Below are 17,508 nucleotides of genomic sequence, written 5' to 3'. Positions count from 1 at the left end.
TTATGTGGGGAATCTTAGTTTCAATTCTCCATCTTGCAAGAGCCAAGTTATTGTCTATCCTCTGCTTTCCCTTAGAAACCAAACTCCTAGATTGCAGCCACTCCTCACCACCCACCATTGAGGCAAGCACAGGGTAACCTACTCATTGTCAGTCAAGTTTTCAGTTGCTTCATTATTCCTGGCACCTGGATATTTTTCTTTTATATGAGCTTAGCTGTGCATTTTTTTTTTAAAGTGTGTGTAATTTTCCCCAGCATTTCCAGTTGCTGTAGCAGGGGGTTTTTTTGTTTTTCTTTTTTTAATTTTTTAGTTTATTATTTATTTATTATTTTTATTTTTGGCTGTGTTGGGTCTTCGTTTCTGTGCGAGGGCTTTCTCCAGTTGCGGCGAGTGGGGGCCACTCTTCATCGCAGTGCGCGGGCCTCTCACTATCGCGGCCTCTCTTGTTGCGGAGCAGAGGCTCCAGACGCTCAGGCTCAGTAGTTGTGGCTCACGGGCCCAGTTGCTCCGCGGCATGTGGGATCTTCCCAGACCAGGGCTCGAACCCGTGTCCCCTGCATTGGCAGGCAGATTCTCAACCACTGCGCCACCAGGGAAGCCCCAGCAGGGGGGTTTTTAATGTATAATCTGCCATATTGCTGAAACTCGAACTTGAAATCTTTCCACATCTATAAAGTTTTTTAAAAATATCATTGACTTTACTTTTCATAGTTTGAGTGGCCTTAAAATGGCATATTTTCCCTCTTTTGATTTAATAAAAGAATGGTACCTAATTCTGATATTACTAGACCTTGCCACATCATAAATTCTACTCAGAGGGACAAAGAGAATAATTAACTCTGAAGATTGATAGAAGACTAGCTCTTTTATCTTGGTCTGAGAAAGTAACCTTGAGAATACATCCCATGTGAATAAATAACACCAAATTCAGTATGGTGATTACCTTGGGGCCCAGGAGAAAGAAGAATTGAGAAATGAGATCATTATGGGGGTTAAATTACATTTGTAATGTTTTCTTTCTTAAGCTGAATAGTGTATACCCAGGGGCTTATTATATTCTTTATATTTTTTAAAGTATATATCTGAAACATTTCATAATAAAAAATGATTGTAAAAGGAATTATCGCCATAATGAAATTGCACCATATCTTCTTTCATTCAATGGAAGATACACAGGGCATTTGTCATTGTAACCTGCATTTGTCAAGTGAAAAGATAGTTTTCCATCCTCACGAGGTTAAAGAGTAAGTTACTTCAATTACTGTTAAGATTTAGTCATTTCCATATTAGACTCTGTTTTCTCATGCCTGTTAAAAATGTCATATGATGCAGCAGAGCAAATAAGCCCGTGGGCCACAACTACTGAGCCTGCGCTCTAGAGCCCACGAGCCACAGCTACTGAGCCCACGTGCCACAACTACTGAAGCCCACATGCCTGGAGCCCATGCTCCGCAATAAGAGAAGCCACCACAATGAGAAGTCCACACACCGCAACAAAGAGTAGCCCCCACCCGCCACAACTAAAGAAAGCTTGCACGCAGCAAAGACCCAACGCAGCCAAAAATAAAATAAATAAATAAATTTATTTTTAAAAAAATGTCGTATGACTGACCATAAATTTTAACATGTCCAGTGATCATGCTCTTTCCAACTTGGGGAGTAATTCTAGCATTATCCAGAACAACGGGATAAATCTGGAGCATCTTCTGTGCTAAAAAGTCCTTTTTAAGTGTTTTTGCAACCAAATTCTCTGCTGATTTTCTTTGTTCATATTGATTACAAGCGCTACTGTTCAGTGATCTTGTTCACTCACATCTCTTAACCCTGAAATAGGAAAGAGGAAGGAAGGGTTGGCATATAGAGGGACCCAGGTTCTTTCAAATGTTTACTTAGGCCTGGTACTCTACCTGATTCCTTGTGCAGACTCCCTCTTGTCCTCATAACAACATTAAAAGTAGTTAACATGGGACTTCCCTGGTGACACAGTGGTTAAGAATCCACCTGCCCATGCAGTGGACATGGGTTTGATCCCCGGTCCGGGAAGATCCCACATGCCACAGAGCAACTAAGCTCGTGCGCCACAACTACTGAGCCTGCGTCCTGCAACTACTTGGCTCTTGCAAGATGGAGAATTGAAACTAAGATTCCCCACATAAAGCTGGAAGTGCTAAACTCTCGGGAGAAGCCCACATGCCTAGAGCCCATGCTCTGCAACAAGAGAAGCCATTGCAATGAGAGGCCCACACACCGCAACGAAGAGTAGCCCCTGCTCACCGCAACTAGAGAAAGCCCGCACGCAGCAACAAAGACCCAATGCAGCCAAAAATAAATAATTAATTAATTAATTAAGTTAAAAAAATAGTTAACATTAACTGAGCACTTTCTTTGTGCTAGTTGTTATGATAAAGCATTCTTTATGTATTATTGTATTTAATCCCACAATATTCCTGTAATTATCATTATCCCCTTTTTAGAATGAAGGGAACAGGTTGATTAGTTTTACTAAATTGCACAGTTACTAAAACTAAGTTGAATATTCTAAGTAATTCTGAAGTAGCTCTCCTCTCTCTGTTAAATATATAATATATATGAAACACGCAGAGAGAGAGAGAGAGCTTCTTTTGTTCTATATTACATCATCTAGTTTGGATACCACATAGCAATAACTTAATATTACTTGAGCATCAGAAAGATTGACGTAGCTGTTATGAAATGTAGGATTTAGCTGATTTCTATTTACAAGCAGTAAAATTTGAAACAGGAAAAGACAAGTAATGGTTCATCAGGGTACAGGGGTGGTTGGAGGGCAGAATACTTGTAAGAATAAACTGCCTCAGGCCGTGGTAAAATACCTATTGATGTTGATGGTATGTGTGGATAAGACAGGTATGTGGCCTCTGGTTTTATGTTTTCTGTCATACCAAAGACTATTAAAAGGATAATATTGTCCTGGGAGTCTCACCTTTGACCTAATCAAATAAAACCCTCCCCCTATCACTACTGTTAGGAGAGAGGGGGTGGTGCAGGATGGAGACACAAAGATAAAAAAATATAAAAAGTTGCCCCGGCTATAGGAAACATCCTATTTCTTTACAGATTAAGCTCACTGCTTTTCAGAAAAAGAGAAAGAAAGAAGGAAGAAAGGAAGGAAGGAAGGAGGGATAGAGAGATGGAGAGGAGAAACGATGGATCAAGTACAGAGAAAATTATTCACTTCTATTTCTGTTACTTAGTGAAGAAGATGCTTGCATGCCTCTTTTGCGACTTTATAACTTTGAAAAGAAATCAAGTGATTTCATTTTAACAGAGCCTTGTAAATAGCAAGGGATCTCATTCCCCCAAGCTTTCTTAGAGAAACTCACATATCTCCAAATTTCTTCTTGAACTATTATTTCTATTTCATACTGAGGTTTGTATTTATTTTGGCCTGTTTCAGTAATTCTGGGCCTGGGACACTTAGACATTTAGGGGCCCTTCATTGGATTAGGAATAAATCATAAACGAGTAAGTATAATCTCAATTAAAATAGTACTTCCTTTGTCCAATTTACCACTGACATCTATGTGATCGAATCTAAATCCTACTATGCGGGACTCCCCTGGTGGTCCAGAGGTAAAGAATCTGCCTTGCAATGCAAGGGACGTGGGTTCAATCCCTGATTGGGGAACTAAGATCCCACATGCCTCAGGGCAACTAAGCCCGCGCACCGCAACTACTGAGCTCACGCGCCACAACTACTGAGCTCACGCGCCTCAACTAGAGCCCACGTGCCACAAACTACAGAGCCCACGCGCCCTGGAGCCTGTGCACCACAACTGGAGAGAGAAAACCTGCACGCCACAACTAGAGAGAAACCCATGCGACACAATGAAGAGCCGGCGCACCCCAACAAAGATCCCGCGTGCCGCAACTAAGACCTGATGCAGACAAAAATAAATAAAATAAATAAATAATAAATAAATCTTTAAAAAAATTTAAAAATAAAATAAAATAAATGCAACATAGCAGCAAGTTAAAAAAAAATCCTACGATGATAATATTATAATAATTATTAATAAATTAATAAAACATTGGCTCATAAGACCCAGAGTCATGATTATGGGTGTGAGCAGATGTTTTCTTTTGCCTTCAGAATTTCACAGGTGTCCAAAAACATTGTAAAGATGCAAGAAGGGGCCAGTCTAAGGACAGGTGCCCTGGGGTGACCAATAAAGAGCTCTGCTTGCATGAATATTTTGCTGTTTTGTAGTTTTTAAAATTCACAATTAAACTAAAATTAGGTCTTGTGGAAAATTGTGAATCTCTTTTCTCCAAACCTTCTTAGAAAGATTCAGGTATTTTCAGTGCTCTCCCTGATGCCAGATTTTGAGCTCTCTATTGTCTGATTCCTTGGGCAGCTGCTACCTTACTACCCCTTCCCTTATGTTTCTGATGAGAACAGTAGAAAATTTTATTAGAAATCTTGCAGTCCTTTTGAAACTCTTTCATAAAAATTTCTTTTAAAAAATCTATTCCATTTTATGTACATAGAACAGGAAAGTGAATTATTCAAATATTTTGTAATGTACTTTATTGTTTACAAAGCACATTCATGCCCATTGCCTCATTTAGATGTTTAAAGCGAATTCGTCAGGTAGTTAAGGTGGGTCGCCCCATGAGACAGAAGAAGCTGAAACCACTGGTAGTAAGTGACCCAGGGCTTCTGACTCCTCACCTTGCACTCTTTCCTTATTTTAATTTATTCCTTGACCAACTGCCAATGAAAGGTTTCCATTTAAATGTGGATTCTTGGGTTTTCATATCTAATATTAACTTTTTGAAACTTTACGGAGTCATTAGAACTATAAGGGTTAATTGAGGGACAAGCAATAGTTGATGACAGTCTACCTCCATTAACTGACTTTGTTTTTTTTTCCTGTGTTTGTTCTGGGTCTCAGAAGTACAAGATCAAGTGTGAATGGAGTATGGAGAGCCTTTGTCACTAAACAAACACTTAACTGATTGCTGCTGGATGGTAAGCATATAATAAATGGCAGCTTCAAAGAACATTTCAACATGATACAGAGGGAGATTCTTAATTCAAGATTATAAGATTTAAACACCTTCATTAATGGGAGCCACGTGGGGCTGCACACACTTTGGGTCACTTCTTTCTAGACATTTGGTGCTCAAGATATTCCTGTGTCATCCCACGAGAGCGATGTTAGCTCCAAGTATGCAACTGTGGTGCCCAAAGGTTGTGAACTCTAACACCATTGTGTTTATTTTTATGAGAATTAGGTCAAGATTAGCCTAAGCAGAGGCACCAAATAATTTAGGATCACAGCAAAATGGGAAATAAAATGTGTTTTATACTGAATCTTTACAGATGGATTTTGCAAAGAACAGTTAGTTAACCATAGATCCAACTGGAGATACATTTTTAATGATATGCAGGTAGTTTAGGGAAAAGCTAAATAAAAAAATTCCAGCCCCAACTGCTCTTCTAAAATGGGCTAAGGACTATAGCTGTGAATTGAAATAACCTGTGAATTTTTCTAACCAAAATAAAAATAGCAGTTATGAAATATTTCTTTTACTCATTGCCAATTCTTTAATAGACCATTAGGTATTTCTAGGAGGTGGAGTAGTTGAAATGAAAATTTGAGCTCAGAAAGCTGAAAGGCCAGAATCTTGGATAAACTGGCTGAGGTGAGATAGAACTGGGTGTGAAAGGAGGCTTTTTCTGTGGTAGATTTGCCTTCAAACTGGGCATGTGTTTCATTTGGATAAGTCTTTGAAAGTTCCAGGAATCATTGAAAAAAGAGACTTGAAGGAACTTAGAAATAACTAGTTTAATCCTACTGCAGCCGAAGAGTAGGTCACTTCATGGAGAAGGCATTCAGTTGTTTCTGTATGACTTAGCTAAACTCCACTGTCCTTTGCAGATTAAAAGTTAAGTAACTCAACTTGGTTAAAGAATCCACTCTTTTATCTGTCATTCTATCTCCACATTAGACCCTTGTTATAAAACCAAGTTTCTTGTATACTACCTCTCCTTGCCTGATCCAGAAGTTATTGATTGACTGTGTTGTCCTTTATGTCATTGTTTATAGGGAAAACTGGTCTTTACACTCTATTTCATTTCAGCTTCATGGTCAACATTTAAGAACATTTAAATCTTTCTGTCATTTGCACTGGAAATGCTGGCAATAACAGGGTTAGTAATTATACGATTAGTAATTATGTGTCCAACAGTAAAGCTGAATATAGTTTTATTTGTTACATTTTCCTCTAGATAGTTCTAGGAGTGATTTTTCAATTCCCAGGTCCTTTTCAGAACTAGCCGTTAAAAAAACAAAACAAAACAAAACCCTTAACTACAATGAAAGCAGTTCATTTGCTCATTTACGAAAGAGAAACAGACTCACAGACTTAGAGAATGAACTTATGGTTACCAGGGGGAATGGTGGCAGGTAGGGATAGATTGGGAGATTGGGATTGACATGTACACACTGTTATATTTAAAATAGATAACCAACAGGGACCTACTGTATAGCACAGGGAACTGTGCTCAATATTCTGTAATAACCTAAATGGGAAAAGAATTTGAAAGAAGATAGTTACATGTATATGTATAACTGAATCACTTTGCTGTGCACCTGAAACTAACACAACATTGTTAATCAACTATGCTCCAATAAAAAAAAAGTCAGAAAAGAAAGAAAGCAGTTCATTTATAAGAGCCCCTTCTTTTGTGAGCCCACTTATAACATAGGGACACTGGCATGGTATTTATACCTACATAGGTAGGTTAAAAAGAAGATGCACTTATATGTGGCATTATTTCATTGAGAACAATTTCCTTCTAAATTATAACTTTTATTCTTTTTTTTTTTTTTTTATGACTGCTTCTTTAAATAGCAGCCATTCCTGGTTTCATTCTTTAAATACCACCCTAAGGAGCAAAGCTAAAATAGGTACCTTCAGCTTTTTTGTACCGTAGAGATTTTATTTTAGAAAAAAGAAATCAAATTTCCTTGGGGCAAAAATTGGAAATTTGGTTTTACACAGGGTTCTTCAAACTACTAGCTACCCAAACAAAAAAATGAGATAGAATTATGGAATGTTAGCTCTAAACACCATTTAGTTTAATATCTTTACTTAACAAAGAAACTGGGGCCTTACTGGCCAGCCAGTTCTCTAGTTGGTTATACAGATGGGTAGTGGGGACGTCTGTGGGGATTTCTCTCAACTCAGAATGATTCTGTTGCACCCAGTGTATTTGGTTGGATTTGGCTTCGGAAGTGGTGAAAGAAGGGAGGCTAAGAAAAAACAACCCATGACAGCTTTATGGCCAGCTCGTTAAATTAAATCCTTCGCTTGACACTGTATTGCTTTCTTTGCTGGGTGTGGATTGACAGGTATTGATGAAATGTCTTAGGTTCTAATTCAAAATGCCCGGTGACGAATTATAACTTTGACAAGTTGAGGTTATCAACAAGACACAGGGTGAGTCTATGGACCCCAGGCTGCAGCAGCTGTTCTACTGCCTCTACCAAGCCTCTCTCTGTGCTTTAACAAGGATGCACTTGATCTCTTCACCCCCAAGGAATAGATTAAGTGCTTCAGTAAATATGTCATTAAGATTCTTCAATGTACTAAGCCATTAATACATACCTCAAATACGCTGGAAGCTGAGAACCTACAGCCACCCAAAGAAACATGTAAATGGCCTAAAGAAATGTCTAGTGCTGTATCTACTTTGATACTTCATTATTAAATACAACTTTAAAATTGCCTTGGAAGCAATTTTTCTATGGCTTTGAATAAAACCAGAGTGGAGAAAATAGCAAATTCCTTTCCAATCTACTCTAAATTATTCCCTCTGCCACTGTGGCTACTTTGTTGTGGTTCTGAGTATATTAATTCCTTGACCTTGGGCCTGAATCAGGCTAAAGTTTCCAGAGTATCTTTTCACCACCAGCTAAGCCTCTTTGAGATTTCACTTTCCTATTGAAGAAGCTAAATTAGAAGCATTTTAGAGATGTTTACTATGGATGTACTATTTTGTTCTCTGCTATTTTATTTCTTACTTTTCTGGACATAATTCTTACAGTAACAGAATAACATGGTAATAGAATTTTAAACCACATTGGACCCAAGAGATCAGTTAACTCAACTCTTCACTTTAGAGGTGAAGAAATTATAGGTCAAAAATCTGAAGGCACAGTTATTTGTGTTGCCTTTGCTTTCTTAAAGGAATTTGGTATCTGTAGCTTATTCTTTTCTTAAAACTATAAACTTATTTATCCTCTCTAATCCTTAGTCATGATTTGGTTTTCATCACCTCTAGTGATTGATATGACATTTGGGGTGAGAAAACTTAGGTACAAGAGATGACTTGGCCAATCAGAGACTGAGGTAAGATAGAGAAAAACCTGGTGTTGAATTTTCGGGTGCTAGTCCTGAGAAGCCCTTTTTAAAAAAGACTTGCACTCGTTTCTTTTGATATTAAAAGAAAATTACAAATCTTCATTTTCACATTGATCTTTAATATTTTATGTGGTTCAAGAAAGACTTCTGAGAGTCAAATACATCCTGCCAATTTTGTAAAACAACCATTTAAATGGCTTACCTGGAACGATACATGGACTTATTAAGTGCAGATAATTTTTATAACTCCTTTGTCTTTGTTGAGGGGAAGGGGTGGTTATGAATGACTTCAGTGAAAGACTTTAGGCTGAACTGACACAACCAATAATGAATATGAATGTAGGAAAAGTGTTGTCCATGGAAGTCTTCTTTGAAAAGAACCCTTGTGGTACTAATCTCCAACCGTGTAAGAAGTTGTCTGCCTCACCTTTAGAGTCATATGATGATCTCTATGTATGATACAGAGTCAAGTCATTTACTAAGTTGGGTTCTAGTAACTCTTTATTATCATTTATAGTTTAAACAAAACAAAGGCCACTGCGCTTAGGCAAGCCCTTTTTTTCCTAATTAGCTCTCAGGAAATATTTTATCTGAAGAATGAGCAGGTTTTAGGTATTTATTATTCAGAAACAAAATAGTTAAGAATAATGGAGTCATGGGATTGTGGATGATTTTTTACAATAAACCTGTGTTACTTTTATTATTTCGATTTTTAAAATACCAGAAATAAAAACCCAAAACAATGACACTTTATGGTGATTTTATTTTCTGATCAGATCCCTTGTTAGTGCTCCCAGAAGACCATATGTCATAATACCACCACTGAATTTCATTTCTATTCAAATGCATAAGTTTTTAGGAATCCTAGACATCGGGAATACAGCGGTGACCCACGGCCACGTCAACCTTGTGAAAATGTTGTAATATTCATTTGCACTGTCTTCTCCACTATATCTTAAGTTCTCCCAGGACGGAGACCACGTCTTACTCATTTTTGTATCTAATGAATGTCTTTTGGATGAATCTGTGAATTGAGTTCTATAATCCTGGTGTCCATTCTGAGTTTCTTCTGGGTAGGACAAAATTTCAATTCTACATGTACAAAACAGGGTATTGTCCTAATTCGGCATTCATATATAACTTGATACAGCTGTTAAATAAACAGGGAGGACGCTGCAAGGCATAGTAAATGGTAAGATTATGCGCCCCTCTCCAGGCTGATGACATGGTTTGATTAACACAAACCAGGATTTTTCTTTAGAAGCTGCAGAACCTGTTGCCTATTTACTGTCAGAACAGTTTAACATCAGCTGTGCTACAACAAAAACCATTGTATTTGACAGACATTCTCCAGTATTTAAATGAACAATACTAAGTAACCCCATACAACAGGTCAACTCATTCAGCTATTGGAATGTATATTTTACAGCCAACCTACCCGGGTGGGTCCGTGGGGATACAATTCTACTCAAAAAAAAAAAAAAGTCAGACATTCACCAAAGGCTAGGCTGAACTGCTTTTACGGTCAAGGCAGCCAACTGGTGGTTTTTAAGAGCGCCTGGCTGGGAGGAAATTCCCCTCCTCCCCGTTTAGCCAAGGGGATCCTAATCCCTCCTCCCAGCCTGCTGCTTGCTCAAGATTACGGGAGTCTTGAGATTCTGAATAAAACTGCCAGCTGTCTTGACAGGAAAAGAGATAAGAGAAACATTCCTGAGGAGAGGGAGTGGCCTGAGGTAGCAGGGAGCAGAGTGGAGCTCCTGGAGGGAGCCGAGGGGATAAAACTGAAAGAAGAGATACACCCACAGAACAAGTTCAGATAGGTGAACAAAGGCTGCTCAGCGCCTGGGTCGAGATAGGATAACAAAGGGAGACCAGCGGGGTGGTGCAGGAGGAGGACAGCCAAGGGGTGACCCACTGCGTGCGTGTGTCAGGGGAGGGTGCCTTAAAGGGCTCAACTACCCAACCTGTTTCTGCCTTTGGATCTAGGGTCTAACTCACAGGGAGAAACCACTGCTTCTACCAATTGGGCAACTGATGTAAAAGAGCACAGACACCACCGAGACTGGCTCTCAAGCTATGGAAGCACCACAGGTACATCAGAGATGCTGCTCTGCTCCTGAAGAAATTATTGCAAAGTATGAAGCCAGGGAACAGGTAACAGCCTTCAGAATGTCTCAGGCCCAAATTATCTTCTGTGTTCATGGCACGGAACCCTAGGGTCTCAACTGAATACTCACCTGAGTATTTGAGCAGAGTCAACATTACTTTTTGAGAAAATAATTTGGCCTTGTTTATAAGGAAAACCCCCATGTCCCATTTCTGCACCAGAGTAGAGAATGTCTAGTACAGAATGTCAGGTTCTTAAGAATTTTAAAAACATAAGGTCAGCTCTGTCACACAGGGATCCCTGATGTCAAAAATGGGGCTCTTTTTTAATAAGCACCATGGAATATCAGCATCTCAGATACCAGTAGAGAATTCAATTATGAAATGACAGCAGTTTGCTCACCAAAGCATGGCTGGAAAATGTTAGGTTTAAGAGATCTGTTAGGGCCGAGGGTCAAGTAGAAAAAAATTCGTGTTTTAATAGAAAATTGTGTCTCATCTGTAGCCTACACTTCTAGATAATCAGATTCTAGCCTGGTTCGTTGCCATGGAGCTATTTTGCGACTCTGTGAGTTTTATGTAACTGATAGATATGTACATTATGTCTGATCTACTAGTGATTTTAATTTATTTCCTCTCCCACATGGAAAAACTAGTTTTGTCCCTATAAACTAGGGACTAGTTTACTCCTTATAAATTTGTGTTTTGACTTTTCCTTTAAACGGTTAAACATATGCCTGGTTCCCTCATATCATATGATTTGTTTAAAAAAAGTCTTTAACACATGTTTATAGCTCTATGGGAGTTATGATTTTACCTTTTTCTGAAAATTATCTTTTACTGTCTCTTCCGCTAGACTCTCAAAGCACTATTTCTCAACTAGGGGTAAATGGGACACTAATAGTTACATGTTTTACAAAATGTTCAAGTGACCCAAGGAATCTCTGAAGGAAATCTGTCAAGAAGAAAATTATTCCAGCCTAGCTCAAGCTCTGCCACTAGCCTGACACTTTTATTGTTTATCTTGACATTCTGGTGTTTTCTCTGGTGCCTCTGTTTTTTCCTCCTCCCCCAAATTCTTTTAGGCTTGTTCTCTCTCTGGAGAGGTAGCTTCAGGGCTTCGGAGCGTCAATAAGGCAAAGCTTGCCAGTTCCTGCCTCTTCCTGTACCTTGCAAACTGCCCTAAGTCCTTTTGTGAAGAAGGTGGATTATATTAATCCATAAAATAATGGCTTCCCCCCCCCCGCCCTCCATTTTCCAACGATCAAATAGCCAAAAGAACTGAAGGTTCCCCTGATGAAGTTGAACATGACTAATTTTATCTAAAAATTACATTTTCCGGATGTAAGGAACGGTTAAGAACTATAAAGAAAACTTATTTTGCAAATTTTGCTCAAGTGCGGAGTATCTTGGGTGTTGTGTTGTGACTTAGATATTAATGTTTGCCATTCAGTCAATGCTTACCGAGGCCCACTGTGAACTGATAACCATGCAAGAAACTCAGCCTCCAAGACCAAGTAAAACAAAATCTCTGTCTTCAAGGAACTCGCAGGAGAAAAAACACGTATACAACTAACCACAACATAGTCTGAGATCGCTGCCATACTTAGCAGTATGAACACTATGGGAGAAACAGAAGAGGTCCAAAAATGAGTATAATTGCTTGGTAAAGAAACTTATCTAGAATTTTAATTGAAGGGTTGTCCAATCACTTTACAGATGAGGAAACCAAGTCCCAAAAATGTTATAGGATCGCAATTCATCCATAATATAAGCACAGATAAAAATTAAAATGGGTGATTGCACTGTGACTGAATAGCACAGACATTTCACCTCTTAAACTATAGCTGCTATTTTGTCTGTACAGTGAATTAACCTGCAAAACGTGTTGCAGTGTTTCTAACCTACTTGTGAATGTAAAGGAGTCATTTGTAAAAGGCTTTTGGCAGGCTAATGTCTCAGACCTGGGGGAGAATTTGCTGTTATCTGAGCTGTTATCTGAGCTGCAGTCTTGGGAGGTCTCCCTGGGCTAATTTGGACAATCTAGTAGCTGGGGAAGTTGGGATGGTAGCGGTGGTGGTACCCCTAGCAGTGTCTGTCTCCTGGGCTGGCAAGAATTAAGCGGAGTGAGGGCTACAGCTTTTTTGGCTGAGGTTCAAGGCTGGGCTCCTATCCCAGCAGGGAGCTAGGGTGAAAACCAGAAGCTGGGCAGAAGGCCAGTCAGATCAAATGGTAGCTCATTCCCAGGAGTCTCAATTCACCTCCAGGAACACTGGACAAACTGCTTCCAGATTCTGCTCACTCATGAGAAGGAAGCTTCTAACATATGGACCGACTGAGCCATTCCCAGCTCAGGGCTGAGATGGGGAGCAGCTGGGTAGGGCTGGGACACTCAGAGATTGGCAAGGATGAACACTATCTGTCATAGACTTGGGGTTTCTTATAAAAATATACCTGTTAGGAGAGAATACAAAAAAGGATAAAGAGGAAAATTCAGAATTAACCATGAATTTAAACACTTCCAGGCTTTTCTATGTGTGTGTATGTGTTTGTGTGTGTGTGTATATGTATAAATACACATGTATATACACACACATATGTATAAGTTAATTCAATATTGTATATATTTATTAAACTTTTTCCACCCAATATTTTGTGCACATTTTAAAAATTATTAAATGTATAGTTTTATTAGAAATAACTTTTCTTATTACACACATATAAGGGACAGTTGTCTAATTTGATATTCCGCCCTGTTTGTAAAATTAATTTTAACCCTAATCATGGAACGAATTTAAGAGTTGAGAGGGATGTGATAGTCATCCTGTCACCCTCGTTCTACAGATGCAGAAACGGAGGTCCAATTTGATTGAGTGATTTGCAAGTTTAAACACAGCATGTTTAAATAGAACCAAGGCTAAAATCACTCCAGGGTACTTTCTGCTGCATAGTGATACCCTGAAATATTTATTTCATGTGTGTATGGCTTGTCTGCCTTGCCAGACTACGAGTTCCTTGAGGACTGAGTTAGCGTTATGTGGTACTTTGCTACCTCAAGTGTGTCTTCAGGCCAGCCTTAATGGCATCATCTGGGAGCTGGTTAGAAATGCAGATTCCCGGGCTCCACCTCAGGCCTTATGAATCAGAAACTACAGCTAACAAGATGCCTAAGTGATTCATATCCACACTAAAGTTTGAGTAGCACTGAGGGTTACGGTCATTAAGTATTTGTTGTTCTTATGGTGTTTGTGTCCCTGCCAAATTCATATGTTGAAACCTAATCCCCAATGTGATGGTGTTTGGAGGAAGGTCTTTGGGAGATGATTAGGTCACCAGGGCTCAGCCCTCCATCTGTGAACCAGGAAGTGGGTCTTCACCAGACACTGAATCTGCTGGCATCTTGATCTTAGGCTTTCCAGCCTCCAGATCCATGAGAAATACACTTCTGTTGTTTACAAGCTACCCAGTCTCTGGTATTTTGTTATAGCATCCCAAACAGACTAAGACAGTGGTATTACTTGAGTCTTTTGCTCATAGCAATGGAAACTGACTCCAAGTACCTTAAAGCAGAAACAGGAGTAATAGCATTTGTTAGAAGGAGACTGGTGTATTGGAAACCAAACCTTAGGGGTTAAGCTTCTAAGGGACCTTAGAAATGGGACCCGGCTGACCTTTCCTGTGCGGCTCTACTGTAAGTGCGATGCCCAGTTGCAATGTCTTTCCATTCTAAGTTTTAAATGTGCACATGCAAGAGAAAGCGGGGTGAGGCGGCGAGGGAGAGGGGGAGAGAGAGAGGGTGGGGCGAGAGAAAGAGAATATTTTTGCTTAAGTTAGGTTTCTGTTCTCTTGATCAGTGACCAAGGTGCAGGGTCATGTTGCAGCACGGACACTGCATGCCATCCCTATAGCCATAGACATTCCTAGAAACGGGAGAGCATCGAGAGGCAGGAACCGTTACAAAAGCTGCCTGCTGTGATTTTTAAACTAACGTGGTCCCGCTTTCCAGTAATAATTGTGCATAGATGTATGAGAAGAGCCTATTTCTAAGTCTTTCCCCCTCTGTGGCCCCTATTTCTCTGATTTTCATTGTTGCAATTTCTCCATCAAAGAGAGCATACATTCTACTGATTTCAGCAATTAACATTTTGCTAATGACACCCAAATGCGCCTCCAGCTTGAATCTCTTTTCTGAGTTCCAGCCTCCAATCTCCAAATGTTGTGTCACTACTTAAATTTCAACATCGCCAAATTTGGGTTCATCATATGTCCCTCCCAATTTCTTTACTTTTATCAAGATGTGACTGTTTTCCATGATAACTAGCATCTGTGGCTCCTTTCTTGTTTTCAAATGTCAAATCCTGAACTTTAAAATGTGAATTTCTTTAATATCTCCCTTGCATCCTTGCTGCCAGCCAGAATTCAAATCCTCACCCTCTCTCATTGAGATCAAGGCCTGTTGCCTTACCATGACCCTCCTCCTTTCCAGGCTTTCTGTCTCACCATTAGATTTTTCTTAGACTTTACTTGTATCATCCATTGCCTACTTCAGAAAATATTTAATATTATTTCAGGACATTTTATATATACGTCTGAGGTCATCAGCACAAGATAACATTAGTAACTCAAAAGATCCCCATTGTCAGTGATATACTTAAAAATTATTTGAAAAAACAATTTTCCTAGAAATATTCTATGAGATAGATAGCCAACCCTATTAGAGATGAATAGCATAGTGTTGACATAAAGAACAATATGTTAGTATAACCATTAAACTATTAAAGGAAAAACTGTTTCCTCTACTCACATAGACACTCTGACACCAAACCTGTGGGTTTTCCACACCAAGCAATTTTCCAATTGTCTGGACACCCACCTGGGTGTCCTATAATTCAGTTATGACATTAACTACCTGGAGTTAGTGCAGACCCCACAGGTCAGTGATCCGGCCCACAAGACTGCCCCTCACTTCAGATGCCAATCGCAAGTCCAGATTGTCAACCTGTGCTTCTGACTAAATGGCTATGTCAACATTTTCCTAGAGAGAGGAGCATGATTTTATTCAGATGCTTAAAAGAGTTTTTGACTAAGAAGGGGATGTCTTCTTCATGCATAGATTCCCAGCACCTAGCACAGAGCCTGTTATAATAATAGGTATGCAGTAACGATTTCTTACATAAGTAAAGCTTATTTGTTTACTTCTGAATTCCATTGCATTTATAGCTTTAAACTGTCAGATAATTAGTACTTAGTTATAGACTATTCTTATACTATGCATTAATTGTTATATAATTCATTCATTATTTCATTTTAGCTCATCTTTTCCACTAATCTAGATTGTAAGGACAAAGATCATGCCTTATGTTTCTTTTCTTTGTCCCATAGCACCCAGCACAGTACCAAGCATCTAAAAATTATTTTAAAACTCTGGTAATTGACTTGTCTTACAAGCTCATTAACCCAGAAATTTAATTTCTATGTAGTTAAACAGCAAATTTGAAGGGCAGATCCACAAATGGCCTGGTGATTATGATGGAGACCTGAGCAATTACTACATCATTCTAAGGCAACTTTCAGGTCTTCGCACTTACGGGGACACAGAAAAATAATTATTAATTTGATTCATGTTTTTTCACTGTCCACATATTCATTCACTGATTTATTTAACAAATATTTGTTGGGTTCCTACTATGTATCTGGCACTGCATGAGGCACTAAAGAAATAAAAAGGTGGTTGTTCCCTGCCATTGAAGAGTTTATAGCCTAGTGTAGGACTAGACCTGTAAAGATTAACCGTAATGCAATATGTTGAGTGCTGTTATGGAACTAGCTACAGGGTGCTATCAAGGAGTGAATAAATACCTATAGAAGTCATATACGTCTTTATAGAAGAGGTGACATTTGAGCAAGTTTTGAAGGATACATAGTAGTTGCTAGGCAGAGAATGAGCACAGCTTATTTCAGACAGAGACTTGGAGGCAAGGGAAAAAATTTGTATTCATTAAATAAGTACGATTGAGAAGAGGCCTGAGTTGGAGATAAATTATGGGAAGTGGGTGGTTCCACAAACATTTCTGAATATACATGGCAGACACCCTACTGGGCAATGGGGATGCAGCTGTGAATCAGACAAACATAAGCCTTATCTTCTGGAACTTACAATGTAGCAGAGAGGACAGAAGTTAAGTACACAGTGCAATGTGGGCATTTAATAGGAGACCTTATTTACTCTGAGAGGGAGGGAAGGTAACATTTAAGCTGAGCCCTGAAAGATATACAGGAGCTGGACAGGAGAGGTGGGAAGAGATGGGGAAGAAGATAGGAATATATAAAAATTAACTCAAAATGGATCAATGACCTGAACATTAAAACTAAACGCTGTAAAACTCTTTGAAGAAAATGTAGGGGTAAATCTTCATGACCAGGAATTTGACAACTAATTCTTAGATACGACACCAAAAGCACAAGCAACAAAAGAAAAAAATAGATAAATAGACTTCATTAAAATTAAAAACTTTTGTGCATCAAAGGGCATTATCAAGAAAGTGAAAAGACAACATACAGAATGAGAGAAAACATTGACAAGGTACATATCTGATAAGGGTTTAGTGTCCAAAATATATAAAGAACCCTTATAACTCAACAACAAAAAGACAAACAACCCAGTTTAAAACATAGGCAAATGACTTGAACAGACATTTCTCCAAAACAGATATACAAATGGCAACCAAGCATATGAAAGAATGCTCAAAATCATTATTCATTGGGAAATACAAATCAAAACCACATGAGATACCACTTCATACCCACTAGAAAAGCTATAATTAAAATGTCAGATAATAACAAGTATTGATGAGGATGTGGAGAAATTGGAACCCTCATACATTGCTGATAAGAATGTACAATAGTTCAGTTGCTGTGGAAAACCATTTCGTGGTTCTTCAACAAGTTAGGAATTAAGCTACAGAGTTACCATATGACTTGCAATTC

The 17,508-nt window shown here is 38.9% G+C and overlaps 1 protein-coding gene across 1 annotated transcript in view; it reads left to right on the top strand.

The window, feature by feature from the left end:
• Positions 1-10,470, top strand: part of ANAPC10 (anaphase promoting complex subunit 10) — a 106,484-nt gene extending 96,014 nt beyond the window's left edge. Inside the window, exon 5 of the mRNA XM_082463476.1 lies at positions 10,402-10,470. Within this exon, the coding sequence (XP_082319602.1) occupies positions 10,402-10,455 (54 nt within the window). The 3' untranslated portion in view covers positions 10,456-10,470. The remainder of the gene's footprint in view (positions 1-10,401) is intronic.
• Positions 10,471-17,508: the final 7,038 nt, after the last annotated feature.

Source organism: Balaenoptera physalus (assembly GCF_965194825.1).
Source record: "Balaenoptera physalus genome assembly, chromosome: 5".
Taxonomy (NCBI): domain Eukaryota; kingdom Metazoa; phylum Chordata; class Mammalia; order Artiodactyla; family Balaenopteridae; genus Balaenoptera; species Balaenoptera physalus.
Note: the sequence above shows the minus strand (reverse complement) of the source record. Positions and strands in the feature narration are given on the sequence as shown.